This window comes from Carlito syrichta, unplaced genomic scaffold (genome assembly GCF_000164805.1).
Source record: "Carlito syrichta isolate Samal-C Ts95f unplaced genomic scaffold, Tarsius_syrichta-2.0.1 Scaffold311317, whole genome shotgun sequence".
Lineage (NCBI taxonomy): Eukaryota > Metazoa > Chordata > Mammalia > Primates > Tarsiidae > Carlito > Carlito syrichta.
The window spans coordinates 1,150,020-1,168,065 of NW_007255413.1; the positions used below are offsets into that span (position 1 = coordinate 1,150,020).

General features: G+C 37.9%; 1 protein-coding gene across 2 annotated transcripts in view; it reads left to right on the plus strand.

The window, feature by feature from the left end:
- Positions 1-378: 378 nt before the first annotated feature.
- The window catches only part of ADGRL4 (adhesion G protein-coupled receptor L4), a 113,966-nt gene continuing 96,298 nt past the window's right edge, over positions 379-18,046 (plus strand). The window contains exons 1-2 of one of the 2 annotated variants that reach the window (XM_021717854.1): positions 379-455; positions 2,144-2,293. In XM_021717854.1, coding sequence (XP_021573529.1) covers positions 434-455; positions 2,144-2,293 — 172 coding nt within the window. In that variant the 5' untranslated portion in view covers positions 379-433. The remainder of the gene's footprint in view (positions 456-2,143; positions 2,294-18,046) is intronic. The other variant, XM_008068603.2, reaches the window with a different exon arrangement.

The window sequence follows — 18,046 nt, forward strand, 5'->3', positions numbered from 1 at the left end:
CCTCCCCAAAATGTGGAATAATCCACACCCAAAACCCCAAATTCTACCTGCACACCCACAAGAATTTTCAGTAATTAGCCGTCAAGGATCTGAGGAATGAATGAATAGTAACCAATTAGATTCTTGGGAATAAGAACAGGGGACAGATGGCCCCAGGAAACAAAAGCATCCATAGGGCCAAAAGATCGATTACAACCACAAGAGGACCGCCCCCGAGCCGCGGGGGCCGGATGGGGCCGGCAGCCTCGGAGCTTGAGGCGCCGGCTCGCACAAAGGCGGCCGGAAAGCGTCCGGAGGAAGCCGGGGCGTCACGGGGGACGCGGCCCGGGCCCTCCGCGCCCGCCGGTCCCCGCCGGTCGCCTCCCGCCCGTCCGTGCGCGCAGCCCGCTCGCCAGCCGCGCTGCCCGCCAGCGCCCGCCCGCGGCCGCCGCCAATGAGACTCCTCCCGCTCCTCGGTGAGTGCTCGCTCCCTCCCTCCGGGCCGTGGGGGCCCTGGCCTCCGGGCCGTGGGGGGCCCTGGCCTCCGGGCCGTGGGGGGCCCTGGCCTCCGGGCCGTGGGGGCCCCGGAGGCAGAGGGTCTGGGTTTCAGGAGGCGGCACGCCCAGGGCCCGCGGATTTGGCAACAGCTCGAGGAGAGCTGACGCAGGACGGCCCGGGATGTTTTTCTCCTGGGCCTTTCAACGCTAGGGTTGGACGTTCAAGTCCCCAAAGCCCCGACAGTCTCAGTCTTTGGGGTTTTTTGTTTCCTTTTTTCTCTCACCAAGAAACTTGGGAAACACCCGTGAGAGGCTTCCTGGCCTTTGAAGGGGGACTGGCAGCCCAGAGGTGGGCTTCCTTTCAAGTATCATGTTAGGCTGGACGCGGTGGCTCACGCTGGTAGCCCCAGCATTTGGGGAGGCCGAGGCGGGAGGATTGCTGGAGCCCAGGAGTTGGAAACCAGCCTGGGCAGCGTAGTGAGACATCGTCTCAACCAAACATACAAAGGTTAGCCGGGCGTGGTGGCAGACGCCTGTAGTCCCAGCTACTTGGGAGGGTGAGGAGGAAGGATTGCCTGAGCCCAGGAGGTCGAGGCTGAGCGGTGATCCTGCCACTGCACTCCAGCCTGGGCGACAGAGTGAGCTCCTGTCCCTAAAATAAAATAGATAAAATATCATTTTGACGATGCTGTGCAGAAAGATAATAAATCACACCTCCCAAGGTGAAATCATTCTGGCTTAGACGGTAAATAAACTCCTTTGTGAGGCTAGGATTTAGGGTAGAACTTTTGAGAATCTCTTGATAGCAGATAAGGACAATTTATCTTAGGTGACTGCAGAACAATGACTTTCATGATTCATAGCTGTTCCTCCTCAAGGCTTCTCTTGAGAAGGCCTGAAACAACAATAAAAAAAGGAGCTTCCTGTGCCTTTCTTATCTGGTCCTATCAGTCCATAAAATATTCATCTCCAACTTTGTTTTCAATAACTCTGTAACACACTCTTGTTTCTTACGCTATGGTTGATTTTTGTTGGTCATGTTTGTGAGCCATTTCAATTCCAGAAGATCAATCTTTGGCCAGCATGTTGACTTGTTAAAATTTTAATTTCTCCTAATGGAAATAGTTGTATAAGGCATTTTATTATTTTATAAAAGGCAGAATCGAAAACAATCCCTAGGACACAGAAAAAAAGAGCAATTGCCTGTGTTCCCCTAGATGTTAAGATATGGTCTTAAAAGAACACAAATTTGAATTTGAAAAGAGCCAAATACTCAGTTTACCTTCATTTCTGCTCAGGATTACTCCCAAAGGAGGGCCATGCTTGACAATCAGGCGGTTCCCTTAGAAGCAACTCATCTCTAGGTGAAGGGTGACACTGAACCACCCTACTATGCTGCTCTAGCCACGCACTTTTTATGATAAAGCTAGATTGTTTATGACATTTAGCTTTGTGGAGGCTTACTTGATAAAAGTTGAAATTGGAAAAAAAAGGCTCAATCTTTTTGCTTGCTTTTGTGATGGTATTTAGCTAAATACTCCCTTGGGAAATTGTTATAATCCATTTACCCAAATGAAGAGCATTTGTATGTATTGTATTCTACCTCAACAATGGGGGAAAGTGTCTCTTTTTATTTTTGAAGGAGTGCATTTCTCTATTTTATTTAGTGGGTTTTTCCACTTTGTTGAGTTGTTCCTCTCCTCAAAGTTGCACCAAGACACCTTGTCTCCCAAATGCGAAATGTGAAATACGTGATGGAAAGGAAGGCTGCTATTGCAACTTGGGCTTTTCAGGAAACGGTGTCACATTCTGTGAAGGTAAGCAACCTGTATGGCCTCTTTGGGGTTATATTGTAAGATTAAATCCTGATGGGATTGATTTTCTTTCTGTACTCTGGAAATTACCTTGTTTTATGTTATACTGTTGGTTTTCCTGCTATTGAAAAAAAGCTGAAGCAATTAGTAAACAATAAGTAGTTCTAACTTCCCGTGTCAAAATGTAAGCTTGCTTATTGATTTTTAATAGCTTCATGTATATCTTCCTTTTAGCGTGAATATTAAAGATTGCTCTTGAACTTAAGCTGGAGAACCCGGGTAAGAGGACAGAGTCAACAGCTTTGGGAGCACAAGAGCAGAGTTTAGGCTCCATTGACATGTGTCACTCCGTAAACCTTCCTTGGTACTTGACTACTTAAATTTGAAGGTGATATTAAGAGATTGGAAGTTTTCTCATGCATACCCTGAGTGTAGAAAACGAAGAAAAAGAAGAAAGATAATTTTGAAAAGGCGTTATTTTATTGAAGCAATTTTTTGTGTGGTCTCCACCACCACAACTCGTCACCCACCCCCAAGTCTCAATCAATCTGTAGTCTCTCTTTCATTTTCAACAGAAGCTAATTTTAACTGGGTCGATAGACCAATCTACTCCATAGGAGAGAGGGGACAAAAAGTTCTAAGTCACATAAATTGGTTTTAAAGTATAATTAAATGGCAAGTTCAAATTAGAGCTGTGTGGTATTAAACCCCTAAACGTATTTAAGATAACATGAACTTTTTGTAATTAAGTCAGCATATTGTGCATTGTTAATATTGCATGTGCATAAATAGGTTGTATCTCGTGATTAAATTTGATAGGCTCTTTAAAAAGATTAAATATGCAGTATATAGTAAGACCAAACCTCATCATAATTAGTTTAATGTTTAAAAAATGTACAGCAATGCTACAGTTTGCTTAATGGTGCATTAGATCCGGCTTTTCTGCTTGTACATATGGCCAGAATTGGTAATATACTATTCTACCAGCACTACAAAATTCTTTCCATAAATAATCTTAGATTTTTATTGTGTATTTAACATAATGGCATTATGGCAAGTGGAAAGTTGAGTGACCTTCAAAATACTGTGTTCACAAATTAACGCTTTTCCACTAGTCATTACAAATTGTTCTACAGTACTTTATAAGCAGCGTTGCTTTGTGTTATTTATTTTTCAACTGTTACGATTACTATCAGTAACATCAATAATTTTTCACAATTTGAACCTTCAGTAACCAACTAGCTTATAATCATGTTTTTAATGATTTCTTTTAAAAATACATCTTCCATTATCCACTGTAGTTTTATTTTGTTTTTTCTCAGTTGCCTAAGTCAATAGCCAACTAAGAACAGAAAATGTTTTTCACTGGAAAAAGAAAAAAATGCTTCAAGATCTTTTTAGCCTGCAATTTCCTTTCAAACAGAACACAATTTGTAATGGGAATTTATTTTCTTTTCAAGTTCACGTTAAACTAAAATTTCCTTTCTCTTTAAAGAAAATTACATATTTACTTGTATTAATATTTTTTAACTGAGCTTTGCAAAATCCTCTGAAAACTGTTTGAAAGTGTTTTTCATCTTTTTCACCTTTTATTAATTCACTGACAGGTTTTAGACATTTTTTTTCCAGTACATTTACTTAATATGCTATTTAAAATTAAACTTAAAACACTGTATTACAATTTTGAGTCTGAAGATTGTTGTTGGCATTTTCATCTCTAAAGAGATGACTTATCTATATTTTTCTAAGCTTGATATTAGGTCAATAAAAATGAATGAACAGCAGTTTAGCTCTAAAGAATGTCTACTTCTTGAGGAATAGCAGTTGTTTTCTTTTTAGTATTATCAGCATCAGCATCATAAAATTTTTCTCTCTCAAATAAATGTTATGGAAATAATGCAACCTCATTAAACATACTGTAACAGCTAGTTTTGAGCAAGACATTTATAACTTTGATTACGTGGTCCCATCGAAATAAGTTTTAATGGTACTGAATTTATTTAATTTAATCATCTTGTTATTGAACAAATGTTTATTGAACACTTTCATTAACATCTTCATCATCATTATCGTTAGAACAGCCAATAACTACTGTGCACTGGGTCCAAGATATTTTGGAGCACAACGTCGTCTTTATTATTTCCATTTTATCTAGGAGGAAATGGAGTCTTAAAAAGGTTAAGTGTAGCCGGGCTTGGTGGCTCAGCCTGTCATCCCACGCCTTTGGGAGGCTGAGGTGAGTGGATGGCCTGAGCCCGCGGGTTCGAGACCCGCCTGGGCAGCGAGACCTCATCTCTACAATAAATCAAAAAAATCAGCCGGGCGTGGTGGCGCATGCCTGTAATTCTGGCTACTCGGAAGGCTGAGGCGGAAGGATTGCCGGAGCCCAGCCGGCGAGGCTGCGGTGGCCGGGAGCGGCCACTGCACTCCAGTCTGGGTGGTAGAGTGAGACTCCAACTCAAAAAAAAAAAAAAAGGTTAAGTGAGCAGCTCAAGTGATACAACAAAGAAGTGGTGGAGCCAATATTCGACCCAAGTTTGTCTGATTCCACAGCTGGTACTCTTAATAGGTTGGGCCCTAAGGCCTCTGCTTAACAGATATTGCTATACCTTATATTTGCAATCATAGATAAGAAATTGGCCTTGACTTCCCATATATGTATGGGACAGTTGGCGAATTATATTAATGATTATAAAGCACTTTTATAAAAGGCATAGCTCGAGGTCAATTTGAGATGCACAGTGAACTGCAGAGAACTTTCCAAAATTTAAGTAGCATTTCAGCTGTGAATTGAATAGCAAATCAGATTTATCAAGATTGACAAAGTGGCAAGAAAAGGCAGGCAAAAGAAATCAGCAGGAACGAAGACCTGGAAGTTGGATGTGTGCAATACAAGTATTTCATGCCAAGTATTTCATGCCAGATAAATATCACAGGGCATATTAGTTGAGGGTCAGTGGGAATTGTCAGAATGTTAAAGGGTACTTTATTCTGTTGATGAGGAAGAACCATTGCCAGGTATTAAGTAGCTGAGTTACATGATAAATTGTGCATATTAGGAAGATGAACCTATTGATAGAGCAAAAATGAATTAGCAAGAGTCAACCAACAAAAGGCTACTTTACCCAAGCTATAAAAATAATAGTACTTCACAATTTTACAGTATACTATAGTTTATACAATTTTACAGTATACTTCTACCCAGCATAGCTTTAATTTTCACATCAAACTTTTGAAATGAAAAGGATAGGTGCCATCCTTTATTTACAAACAGCATTATGACTAGTTGTAACTGTCTTCTGTTGAACTCCATGCCACAGCTTTTTACATATGAGAGAAATAGAGCCCTGAAAGCTTAAATGAGTTTCCCAGAGTTCCAAGACTACGTGATAAAACTAGGTCTCACACCTTAGAATCTCAACCTTCCTTGGATTACTATACATATCAGCATATTATTAATTTTCCGACTTAATTAGACTTTTAAACAACCTTGGTAGAATGACATTTTTAAAATCGGAATGTGTTATTTTAATAGCTTTATTGCGATATTAATAGGAACTTATTTGCATATGAGTTTTTAGGCTAACGTTTGAGGATATTTGAAAAAGGAAGGTGGGTAAGTTCTTGTAGAAATTTTGGGGTACATTGAAAGATTTTTTTGAAGTTGCTATCTTTAACCCTAAAGTTTAGGTTATTTTACTTTGGAAACATATATTACTATTACTATTCCTTAAAATTTTCAAACATTTTTGGTTGCCCTTTGGTGCATCCTTGTCATACATCTAGAGAGTGAGAGATGCCTCCTCCTCTAGGTAATTAGGAAAGCGTTCAAAGAAAATAGAGAGAGAAGGTTGGGAAGTTGTTGGGAGAATAATTGTGTACATCTAAAATACAATATTGCCTGAGTTGAAATAAACAGGGCCGGAGAATTCAGAAGCAAGAGTCGGGGGAAACGTGTAGTTCTGTGCATGGCCAATGTGAGCTGAGTGGAAGCGATAGTATCCTTACTCTCAGACAAACTCATTAAGTGGGGTTACGTTCTTGGGAGTTTCATAGAATCACAATGGGTAGGAGAAAACGAATTGCCCTAGGTGAGGATTCGGAGGGTCAGAACAGATGTAATTGACGGCTTGTACACTTACCTAAAACTGTTTTTGTAGCTTGAAACATGACTTTTATGAAACAACATCACAAGGGAAATAATGAAGCTTTAGTGCCTGCACTCAGGAAAAGCAGGTCTTTTAAAAATCAATATTTAATAACCATATATGTGCTTGTAGAAGTCAACTGGAAGAATGTTATAGTAAACTAGAGAGCAATATGATACTGGTAAAGGTAAAAGTAGCAATTTCACAAATAGCTATGTAAGAGTTAGGAAGAAAAAAGAACCTATAAATTCAGAATGTGAGAGAAATATTAATTAAAAAAATCCACTAGCATGATTCCACCTGGGCTAAAATGTAAGTGCTGAGTACTTGTGATTGCTTTCCTAATGGGTTGTTCTTTGTAGTAATACAGTGCTTGCCAAAATGGGTTAATCAACAGTCATCAGAACAGATGCAAGGCGTGCAAAGTGTGTGTGTATATGATGAGTATATGCACATCAGTTAACACAGTTAGCTGTCCTGTCTAAACTGTGTCCTACAAAGAATAACTCCAGTTTTAAATATTTCATGAAGTGACTCTTTTCATAATATAAATGTATATAGAAAAATTACTGCTTGTTCTTTGCATCCTATTTCGATACTTCACATTTAATTCTAATGGATGTAAATAAAAATAGAGATAGAGGTGCAAATGCCATTTGACTTTTATAAGGTGTGACTATAAAGTGGTACGTCAGAATCAGTGAAGCAATGGGTATTGCCCACTTCTCAATTACATGCCATTGTAAAGTTGTTTAGTTATTACAGTGATACTGTCAGTACTCAAAGAAGTACCGTGTGTGTGTGTGTGTGTGTGTGTGTGTGTGTGTGTGTGTGTGTGTGTGTGTAGACAGATAAAATGCACATTTTTTTCTCTCTTTTCTTTCTTTTTTCTCTTTTTGGAGTCCGAGTCTCACTCTGTCACCCAAGCTGGAGTGCAACGGAAAGCTCATGGTCACCACAGCCTTGACCTGCTGGGCTCAGGCGATCCTTCCTCCTCAGTCTTCCAAGTAGCTGGTACTACAGGTGTGCAATACCCTGGCAGGTTAATTTTTTTATTTATTGTAGAGACAAGGTCTCGCCATGTTTCCCAGGCTGGTCTCGAACACCTGGGCTCAGGCAATTCTCTTTCCTCGGCCTCTCAAAGTGCTGGGATTACAGGCTTGAGCTACCACGCCCAACCACGTATTTTTTTCTATCCCTAGTGCCAGTGAGATTTTGATAGTGAATTTAATCTTCAGAAACAACTAAAATAAACTTTTAGCTAGAGTCAAAAGAAAGATTAGCCGGGCTCAGTGGCTCAGCCTGTAATCCCGCCTTTGGGAGGCTGAGGTGAGTGGATTGCCTGAGCCTGCGGGTTCGAGACCCGCCTGGGCAACCTGGCGAGACCTCATCTCTACAATAAATCAAAAATTAGACAGGCGTGGTAGCGCGCGCCTGTAGTTCCAGCTACTTGGAAAGCTGAGGCAGAAGGATCGCCAGAGCCCAGCAGGTCGAGGTTGCGGTGGCCGGGAGCGGCCACTGCACTCCAGTCTGGGCGACGGAGTGAAACTCCAACTCAAAAAAAAAAAAAGAAAGATTAATGCAAAAATGGTTTAAAGACTGATTTGTGGTTATAAAGTAATATGTGGGGAATATTTTTGCCTGAATATCATGGACTAAAGACACTGAAAATTTTGAATTGTTTTGAGTAACAGCAAGATCACTGGAATAAATGTATTGATTTTGAAGTTGTTACTTCTCATTTGGATACATATGTTCTATTATTTCTTTAAAGTGAATTGTTTTCAGACATTCATCTTACAAATAATATCTGTTCTTCAAGAATTCACTTCCAGGCCTGGAGCAGTGTCTCATGTCTGCAGTCTCACCACTTTGGGAGGCTAAGGCAAGAGGATCACTGGAGGCCAGGAGTTCGAGACCAGCCTTGGAAACATCTTTAGGCCTCATCTCTATAAACTCATAATAATAATAATAATAATGATAAAATAAATAGATATTTGAAAAATAGTTTGCTTCCAGAAAAATTGTTAATGTCTCTAGCTCTAACAGTAACAAAGATATGACTGAGTGTGGTGGCTCACGCCTGTAATCCCAGCACTTCGGGAGGCTGAGGCAAGAGTTCAAGACTAGCCTAGGCAACATATTGAGACTTTGTCTCTAAAAATAAAAATAAAATCTTAGGCGAGAATAGTGGCACAAGCCTATAGTCCCAGCGACTCATGAGGTTGAGGCAGAAGGATCACCTGAGCTCGGGAGGTGGAGCCTGTGATGAGCCATGATCATGCCACTGCATTCCAATTTAATTGACAGAGTAAGACTCTGTCACACACACACACACACACACACGATATGACTAGATAAATAAATAAATAAGTAAAAGTAACAAAGATAAGCCTAATACATTGCTGAAACAAATTCTAGATGCAAACTAGCTCACTTAGAAAACATTTAAAGTGCAATTATCAATGCAAACATTTTATAATATAACCATCACAAAGAAGGAAAAATTATTAAAATATAGCAGTGCATTTTGAGAAGTGGATTAAGCATTTTCTTATGGGATAAAGCATCATGGTTACCTTTTAAAAGTGACTGAGAAAAGGCAAAATTGTTTACTTATTTCAGCAATTCCAGTACTCATCCTATCTCTTTCATGTTTTAAATTTTCATAAATGGTGTCCCCAAATACTTAGCAAAACAATAGTACAATTTGGTTATCCAAAAAATGGTTTATCAGTTTAGTGCTATCATCTCTTGATGAATTCAATAGTGTGCTCACCAAGGTTAGTCTGTTCACAGAGGCAGTGTTTCACAGAAAGAAAGTTGAGTTCACAAATCACCATTAAATTGTGTGGCCATCTATGCTATGTGAAATTACATACCCAGAAAACAGGATGAATCAAAACTACCCGCTTCAGGTCTCACTAGAGAAGCTATTTTTCATATCAGCTTCTACAACTTTTTTTAAATGATCATTGTCTTAAGGCTTCAAGTGGGTATGTTGCTAATATTTGCTTTCAGTTCTCATCAGACATTATCAGCTCCCTGATAGTTCATCTGAAATTTTTCTTGTCCATTTATGTTTATTGCATTTTGTGGTCTCGAAATTTAGGAGAAGAGACTTGAGTAGTATCTGCACCAGCTTGCCTGCCTGCCTACCTTCTTTCTTCCACTCGATTTCATCTTTTTTCTCTTTCTTTTTTTCCCTTTCCTTTTCCTCCTTCCTTCTTTCTTTCTTCTTAAATTAAACTCTTCATCAGAAGATGGCTTCTGGTTTTTAGGTAATATTTAAGTACTATTGGAAGAATTGCAAGTATATATCTTTTTTTTTTTTTTTTTTTTTTGAGTTGGAGTCTCAGTCTGTTGCCCAGGCTGGGGTGCAGTGGCACATTCACAGCCACCTCAGCTTCAATCTGCTGGGCTCAGACGATCCTTCTGCCTCAGCCTTCGAAGTAGCTGGAACTACAGGCGTGCGCTACCACACCCAGCTAGTTTTTTGATTTAGTGTAGAGATGAGGTCTTGCCAAGTTGCCCAGGTTGTTCTCGAACCCATGGGCTCAGGCAATCCTCTCACCTCAGCCTCCCAAAGTCCTGGGATTACAGGCTTGAACCACCATGCCTGGCCTGCAAGTATATATCTAATAATATTATACATCTATCTTGCTTCATATGTGTGGGAGACTACCTCCCTCCCAAAAAAAATAAAAATAAAAAAACAGAATTCTCTTTTGGAGGACAGGTCCCTTGTAGTACAGGCTTCCACCGCTAGGTAAGTGTTCTAGGAACCCATCAGCGTCAATGCACCAGCTAGTGTTGTGAGAAGCTACCTTCAGCTGGAGTGAAGTTTTTTAGAGATTCTTTCAACACATTTGCCCGTTTCACGATGAGTGATTCATGAGCGCACCTGTCCACACTGCTAAGTGTTTAGCAGGTTTTGACCAAAATGTCATGACCCACATGCCCTGCCCTCCCTATTTACCTGATCTTGCCGCAAGAGACTTCTACTTTTTTTTTGTTTCCCTGGCTGAAAAAAGTTCTCAAAGGAAAACATTTTGCTGATATGGAAGAGGGGGAGCAAAAAATGGAAGAACTAAAAGGTATCAAAATTGATGCGTTCAAGAAACTGTTGTGAGCTGTGGAAAAAAAAGCTCTTGATAGGTGTATTGCATCAAACGAAGAGTACTTTGAAGGTGACTGAAGTTTAAACATGTAAGAATGAATACACAAGTTTTAATAAATAAATTCTGGGTTTTTGGGTTCCCCCCTCATGTATGTTACTAAAAATCCTTGGAAATGTTTACATACTTCAGAGCAGTTTTTTAGGAAAATTGACAGCATAGCAAACTTGAAAGAGTTATACACTTTGGTATGCTTCTACAGTTTCATGTATCAAGTTTGTTTAAAGCGAGGTTTATATATCCTCGGGGTTTCTTGTATTAAATGGGAAATGTAACCTCTTTAAGAAATGATTGTCTTAAGTAACCCAAGGCTTACATTCCATTGTTTTTGTAAATGTCATGTAAATGAAAAAAGTGTCTTTGCCAATTTCAGAAATCCTTGTACTAGTACTAGAAATATGACCTTTTCCCTCTGTTCACAAGGAGGTTTATACAGTAGAGATAGCAAAATCTACCACAAGGATTAGATGGAATTTCTTCAAAAATATCCATTCCACAAGATTACAAATTCCATCAATGTAAAGAAAGAGAAAACTCAAATAACAAACTATTATAAAAGCTTTCTTTAAACAAATATTTTATTTTAAAAAGGTAAAGCAAATGGGGTTTGAGTTATTTGAGTTTTGCTTATCAGTTCAACAGATTTAAAACCCAAAACTTCTCTGATTTGACATGCTAATGCCAGTTTTGTAGACTAACTTCCTGGAATCGTTTTCTTCACATCATCTTGTTTCATATTTATCTCACAGGATTAGGAGAATTAATGAGATACAAATAACAAAATGTTTGAGATCTTAAAAAAAGGTTTATAATGAACATAAGATTTTGGATTTTCTCAATAACTTATAACGAAACATCCTGAAAGTTTTCCTTCATGTAGAAACCTCATTTATTTTTAATCATTTTTAATCAGTGTTATCTAGATGGATTCGTTGAATATTTGGAATCAGAAAAGGAATATCTAGTAACTAATAGCACTGAGAATGAAGCTGAAACAGTAAAAATGAACACACAGCTTCTGAGTTCTAATTTCAGGAATTAAAAAGCTATTCAAGGTTTTGTGTTAAATAAATCCTAAATAACACTTCTCACAATATATTTTCTACTTACGTACAAGATACACCATCTGGGTTGACATTATTAGAGTGTTGGTTTTTTTCCCAAATAAAGAGTATAATTTTTGACTTACACTAAAGCATCAATTTATAAAGTTGGCGGATGGATAGATAACTGTAACTATAGATATGCAACATATAATATGTGATGTCGATAAAGCATCAATGACAGTAACAATTGGATCTTGTTTTTCTAGATTTTGCTTTCATTTTCTGTGCTAGGTGAACCTGCTGGCTATATCATCTTATATTTCTTGTTCCCCCATATCTTTTGGAACTGAAAGGAAATGAAAATGAAATTAAAATGGTGCTCTAAGTGTGAATTTTTATACATTTCAATCCTCCGTGGCTTTTCAAGGAAAATACTGGTGGAAAGGAGAGCAAAAAATCCCTGAGCCCCAATTTTCTACTTTGTTTATTGTAACTCTATTCTTCTGTCAATATTTTAAGGCTATGCACTTTGTTCTGCAAAATTGATGACAAGCCCCGTGTCCTGGGAATGTTGGTTACCTATAGTTCTGTTTCATAGGGCACCAGCCCTCTTCATTGCCAACTCCTGGTTATTAGAAGTAAATTGTCCAGTCCTCTATTTATCTGTTTTCCCTTTGGTTCTTTTTTTTATTTGTTCTGTTTAATGCTCAAATAGATAGATTTTATATTTACAGCTTAATAAAAGAAAAGCAATATATTGATGTTGCTCTTTTCTATCCTAAGCATATTACATGTATTTATGAATTTAATCCTCACCACACCTCTCTGAAGTAAGAGTTAATATTATCCCCAATTTATAGATTAATTTGCCAGAAAAAGAATATTTAAACAATTGCCTCACATGGCCCTCAAAGTACTCTGTAAGGTAGGTCTGCAAATAAGAAAATCTCATTGAGATAAAAATGAATTATTTTATTTCTACCCTTTCCTTGTCTATTTTCATTTCTATCCCTTTCTTATCTGTTTTTCCCCACTACCTTATCAAGACGTGCTGTCTCTTTCTCTCTCTTTCTCTCTATGTATATATATTTGCATATATATATGCACACACATGTATATATATACATATATACACACACATATGTGGTGTGTATATTTAGGAATAAGTTCAGGAATGTTAAAACTATATACAAGTTTTAATATCTTAATAAAACACGTAGATCAGGTACAAGAGTTTAACTCCTGGTCATTCTTCTCCCTCAAGCCCAATGAATTGACAATAAAAGCAGTGAAATCAGAGGGGAGTCACAAGAAGTTCACAAATTAAGAGTGAAACTCTCAAAGCAGAGTCTAGAGGGTGCAGCTCAGTGCACACAACAAAGATGATGGCTTTTCCTTGTGGTGGTGAAATCCTAACCCCTTCCCAGAAATGGAGTGTACATCGGGGTGATTGGCTGGTACATTATTTTCCAAAGGCTACGCAGATCAGGCACTCTATTTCTCAGTGTTGTTTGCTCCAGATAAAGTCAAGAAAATACAGTCAAAGGAAGCATGGTCATCTACCTAGAAGCAACTCTTTTTTAAAATTTATTTCAATAGCTTTAGGGGTTACAAAAGTCTTTGGTTATGTGATGCGCTGTATAATGGTGAAGAAGTCTGGGTTTTAAGTGTACTCACCACCCCCACCTGTGCACATTGTACCCGATGGGTGATTTTTCATCCCTCCACCTTTCCCCACCCTCTCGGAAGAGGGAAAATTGATGTCACCTTGCTGCCTTCTCCTGGAATAATGCCTAAAAATTTATATGCCTTGCTCATGTATATAGAGAACTGAATTATACTAAAGAACTGGTCATGGGTAGCAGGAAAGTTACCTGTGATCTTTAGCATGTTTTTAATTGTAAACATGAGGGCCATTAAAGGATAGCTCATCACTGAAGAAAAAACAACAATACAAACACATACATGAATAAATAGAAATATTGGCCTGGAAAGTGATACTTTTAGGTTGAGGAAAACAATCCAATTTATATGCTCAAAGACCTTATGGAAAATGTTGCATCCAAGCAACAATAACAAAAAGTTAGGATAAGCTTCTATGTATAAATATCACACCACAAACAGTTTCCTACTTTGATATATCCTGAAACCTTTGTGTTGCAATCTCTTTCTCTTCTTATTCTCTTTGTTTGTAGCAAGAGTTATCAGGACAATAAGCTGGTAAAATTGTCAGTAATGCAAACCAGTGCTTAAAAACCACCAGATTGAGGTTAAAGTCTTCCATTGCTGGGTTTCCTGTCCTGCAAGGATGGTCAACACATAGAATAGGAAAGCTACAAATATCAAATTTATTTACGTATCAGTGGAAGATACACCATAGCCGCATTAGTCAAGATATTCTTGAGTGTTTCAGCTGAGTACAATCTCCTTTTCTATAATATCCGAATTTCACCCCTTTGTTATCTTCTCCTTTTAATCTTGACCCAAACCTTCCCCAAATTCCTCCCCTGCATTATCCCAATGGTTAAGCATGTTGATAGTTATGTTTTCTGACTCTGACTGCATGAGTTGCCTGTGATTTTTCACATGATAATGTCTTTATTTTATGGGAATGGAATCCATACCTGTAGTCCTTGTTGTAGAAGAATTTCTGCTTCATTCAATTGAACTCTTTTGTGACTCACTTATAACTTTTGTGGTTATAACAGTATAATCGCATGCAGTCTCTTTCCTATGTTGTGTATTTTCCCCAAGGGATATCCTGAATTCACTGGCTAATACTTTCTACTGTTTCAAATAAACCTACTATATTTTTCACTTCAAATAGAATGTATTCATCTCCTGATCAATATTATTCCCAAATTGAGGAAATAATGCACCAGCGAGAGGCTGAAAAATAATCCCCCCCCCAAAATGGGAGCACTAAAAAGCAGAGTTGAGAAATTTGGGAACAAAACTGAGAAACAGAAACCCAAATATGGAAGACCTGATAGTCATCTAATAGAACTCTTACTAAAGAAGAATTCAAACTGAGGAAATAATAAGGGATATAAGACAATTTCTTGAAGCTTAGGAGGTTCCTGAGTCTTCATTTGAAACAAAACTAATGCCTACCTATCTTCTACAGAATATGCCTGTGCCTTCCTTCACTTCTCAGTTTATGTTTCTGGATTATCTGTTGATATCTGGCTATAAAAGAGGAATATGGCTTACTTCACAGCATGTCACTTCTGTTTACACATTCAAGTTGTTCATATTCTTACATAATAACAGAATATACTGACTGACTTAACCTTAGGCTGGGGAAAAAACCTCCTCAAATCTTGAGAAGAGTAAAAGAAGGTGCTTTTCAAAAGGACATTTGGGTGACTGTTACCAGCTGGAGGGTGAATAAATGCCACACAGCTGACCACTACAAGAAAGTTTCTGTCAGTCCTTTGAGTACCCATTTCTACATCCGTCTGCTTCATTGGACAGCTATGTTCTCTTTTTCCTGAAACTAATTCTAGTATAAAGTAGAGGGCGTATGTTAGATATCCTGTGATAATAAGACCTTAAAAATAAGATAATTCTAGATCGATGTCTCATCTTTCAGGTTCTCTGTATTGAATTCCTCTCTTGTATTTTTATATCCTCCAAACTAAGACTCAGTCCTGTAACTTGAAACCCTGATAGTAGACCATGCCCCAGGAAACAGATTCTCTGACAATAAATTCTAATATTCTTGTGCTAAGGTTTCCAACTTTTTTTTTTTTGGCTTATTTTGTCCTTATTCCATTAGGATTCTCATGGTAAGTTACAAAGCGCGTCCAAGTCTTAGTTTGTTGTTAATATCTTTATTAATGTCCTTCCCAGCTTAAAAATTCTTGTATTCTATTGTTGTAATACATTTATTTGAACTGTCATTAATTTCCAGCTCAGCCACCTGTTGGGTGACTAACCTCGGTTTTGGACTAAATCTGAAAACGGATAGTTAAGCAGAAGTGGAATGTTATCTCTTGCCTCTAAGCTCAGTGCACTTCCTGCTGAACTACACAGTTCTTTTAAACCGTGTTTTCTGTAGCTTGTATGACCAATTCAAGGGATGCTTTTATTTATTCCCTGTGGTCCTCGCCTCCTCATTCATGACTACCTCACACCATGGCATTCTTTCCTGCTGAGCTGGAATGTGACCTCAAAGTTCTAATATTTCCAGACAGGTGCTACAAGTCAACAGAGATTGGCACATACATGAAACCTTTATTTCGTGTTTCGTCTGGTGGCTTTCTCTCTTGGAAAAAAATTTCTAGACCAATCTTCAAAAGACCCCCCTGTATCACAGTGCTGAAGAGTTAGGTATTAAGTGTAATATGATCCATGAGAGAAGTAGTATGTCAAAGTCATTTGAACTATTAAAAATAGACAGAATACTGTAAACCCATGATTTTTATGTTTGCTCTCTTATTGAGAGGATTTCGTCATTGTTACATGTAATTATGTAACTGAGAGTTCTCCCCTTGAATAAGATGGTGTGCATGTCCATTTCGGGAGCAGTAAAGTTGTGTTTCATGTAACTTTATATTTACTGTTTAACTACATGAAACAAAATGTGACATAATAGAACGTGTCCTTGTGTCACAATTCCAAGAGAACTTGCATGAATGAGTGCTCAGTGTTGACAAACTAGGAATTGGTCAGAGGGCTTCCTCTCAGCTTGGAAAGAAATCTGTAAGCCGAATGCCTTCATTCTGAGGATATCTATTGTTCAGGGGCCAAAATACCTTTGCAATGGGCTTATAAACGAGGCAGGATGATCAATTGTGCTCAGAGGAAAAATTGGGCTTGTATTTCAATCTCTCAGGACTATTATAAGCTGAGACTCATTGTCTAAGACCCAATTTACAATCACTTTCTTTGCAAGGCCTTCTAAAAAAATTTCTGTTACAAATAATTGTTTTTTATTATATTCTTTTAGTAGTTCACCACAGCGATGAATAAATAATTTCATTTTTTATATTAATATGTAGTACTGAAGTAAGTCTTGATGGGGTCTATCTACTTTTTAATAGTGACCAGGAATCCCAACAATTCTTTGAAGTCAGTGGCTGGTTCTTATTCTTGATTGTAACCTTGGAAACTACCAAGATGTCTTGGATCCAATCTACAAAATGCTACAATTCTCATTTGTTGCTGTCCTATTTTTACCACTCTTTACCTATGCCAAATTTATTCAGACATTGTGAATGGTATTTCTGCTTATGTGAATCAAGCTCTTAAATCTGGTTGAATTTCACACATTGTAAAAGGCTACTATAACAGCACTTCCTTAGTTATAATCCCATCTCAAATATTTTACTGTAAATAAATAGCATCCATTATAGCCAGATGAAAACTTGGCATAAATGATTAAAGTCAGTATCATAAGCTTTACATTAGTTTACTCCATAATATCTTGATTTTCCTGCTTTATTCTGAGTGATCAACTATGGAAGATTGAATTTTCATTGACCTATGTGTTGCTTTTTGAACACTTCCATGAATTAGGCAGCACTATGTCCCAAGGCAGAGTTAGTTGTAAAATTGGTACTAGTTTCTGGCAGGGGTCTTCTGTTTTTGAGGCAGCCTGTCCCTTCTCTCCAGAGAGTCCCAAGAATCATTTCGACTGTCATTTCCTTCTGTATCTCTTATATTAAATATGCTTTTTTCACAAAAATCCTGGGAAGCGTGAAATCATTGCACTTTAAGAAATAAAATTTTTACTTCTAATCATATTAGTACTGTCACAGTTCTGTTTTAATTACATAAATAATTTTAGTCCATGTGTTATTCATAATCCCCGTCTCACTTTATCACTCCTTCCAGTGAACCAGCATTTATACATACAGTTTTCCATGGAACTGTATTTAGTCTTTAGTAAACCATTGAAAATGAGGTTTTATCTTTTTTACATTAATGTGTCCAAAGTGAAAGACTTCACTTTTTTTTTACAATTTGTTGATAAATACATTTTATTTTGCTTATCATTAAGCTCTAATTTGATTAAAATGAAATATATGATCATATAAGCAGACTAGGAAGAAATAAAATACTCCTCTTTACAACTTTGAATCATTTTATGAGAATTCTTTATTTAATTCCTTTTTTATTATAAAGATGTGGGGTACAATTCAGGGTTAGATATACATTGATTAAGCAGGTACCCTTGTTGATAAGTTATGCCCCTCCCTCCGCTAGCAGTTTTCTTCAATTGCCAATACCACCCCCCCTCCCCTGACAGTTTCCCACTATTGCAAATCCCTTTCTGATAGTATTATAATAATTGTTCAAGGTCCGCTTATGAGTGAAAACATATGGTACTCTGTTCTTTGTTTCTGTGATAGACCACTGAGTATGATCAACTCTAAA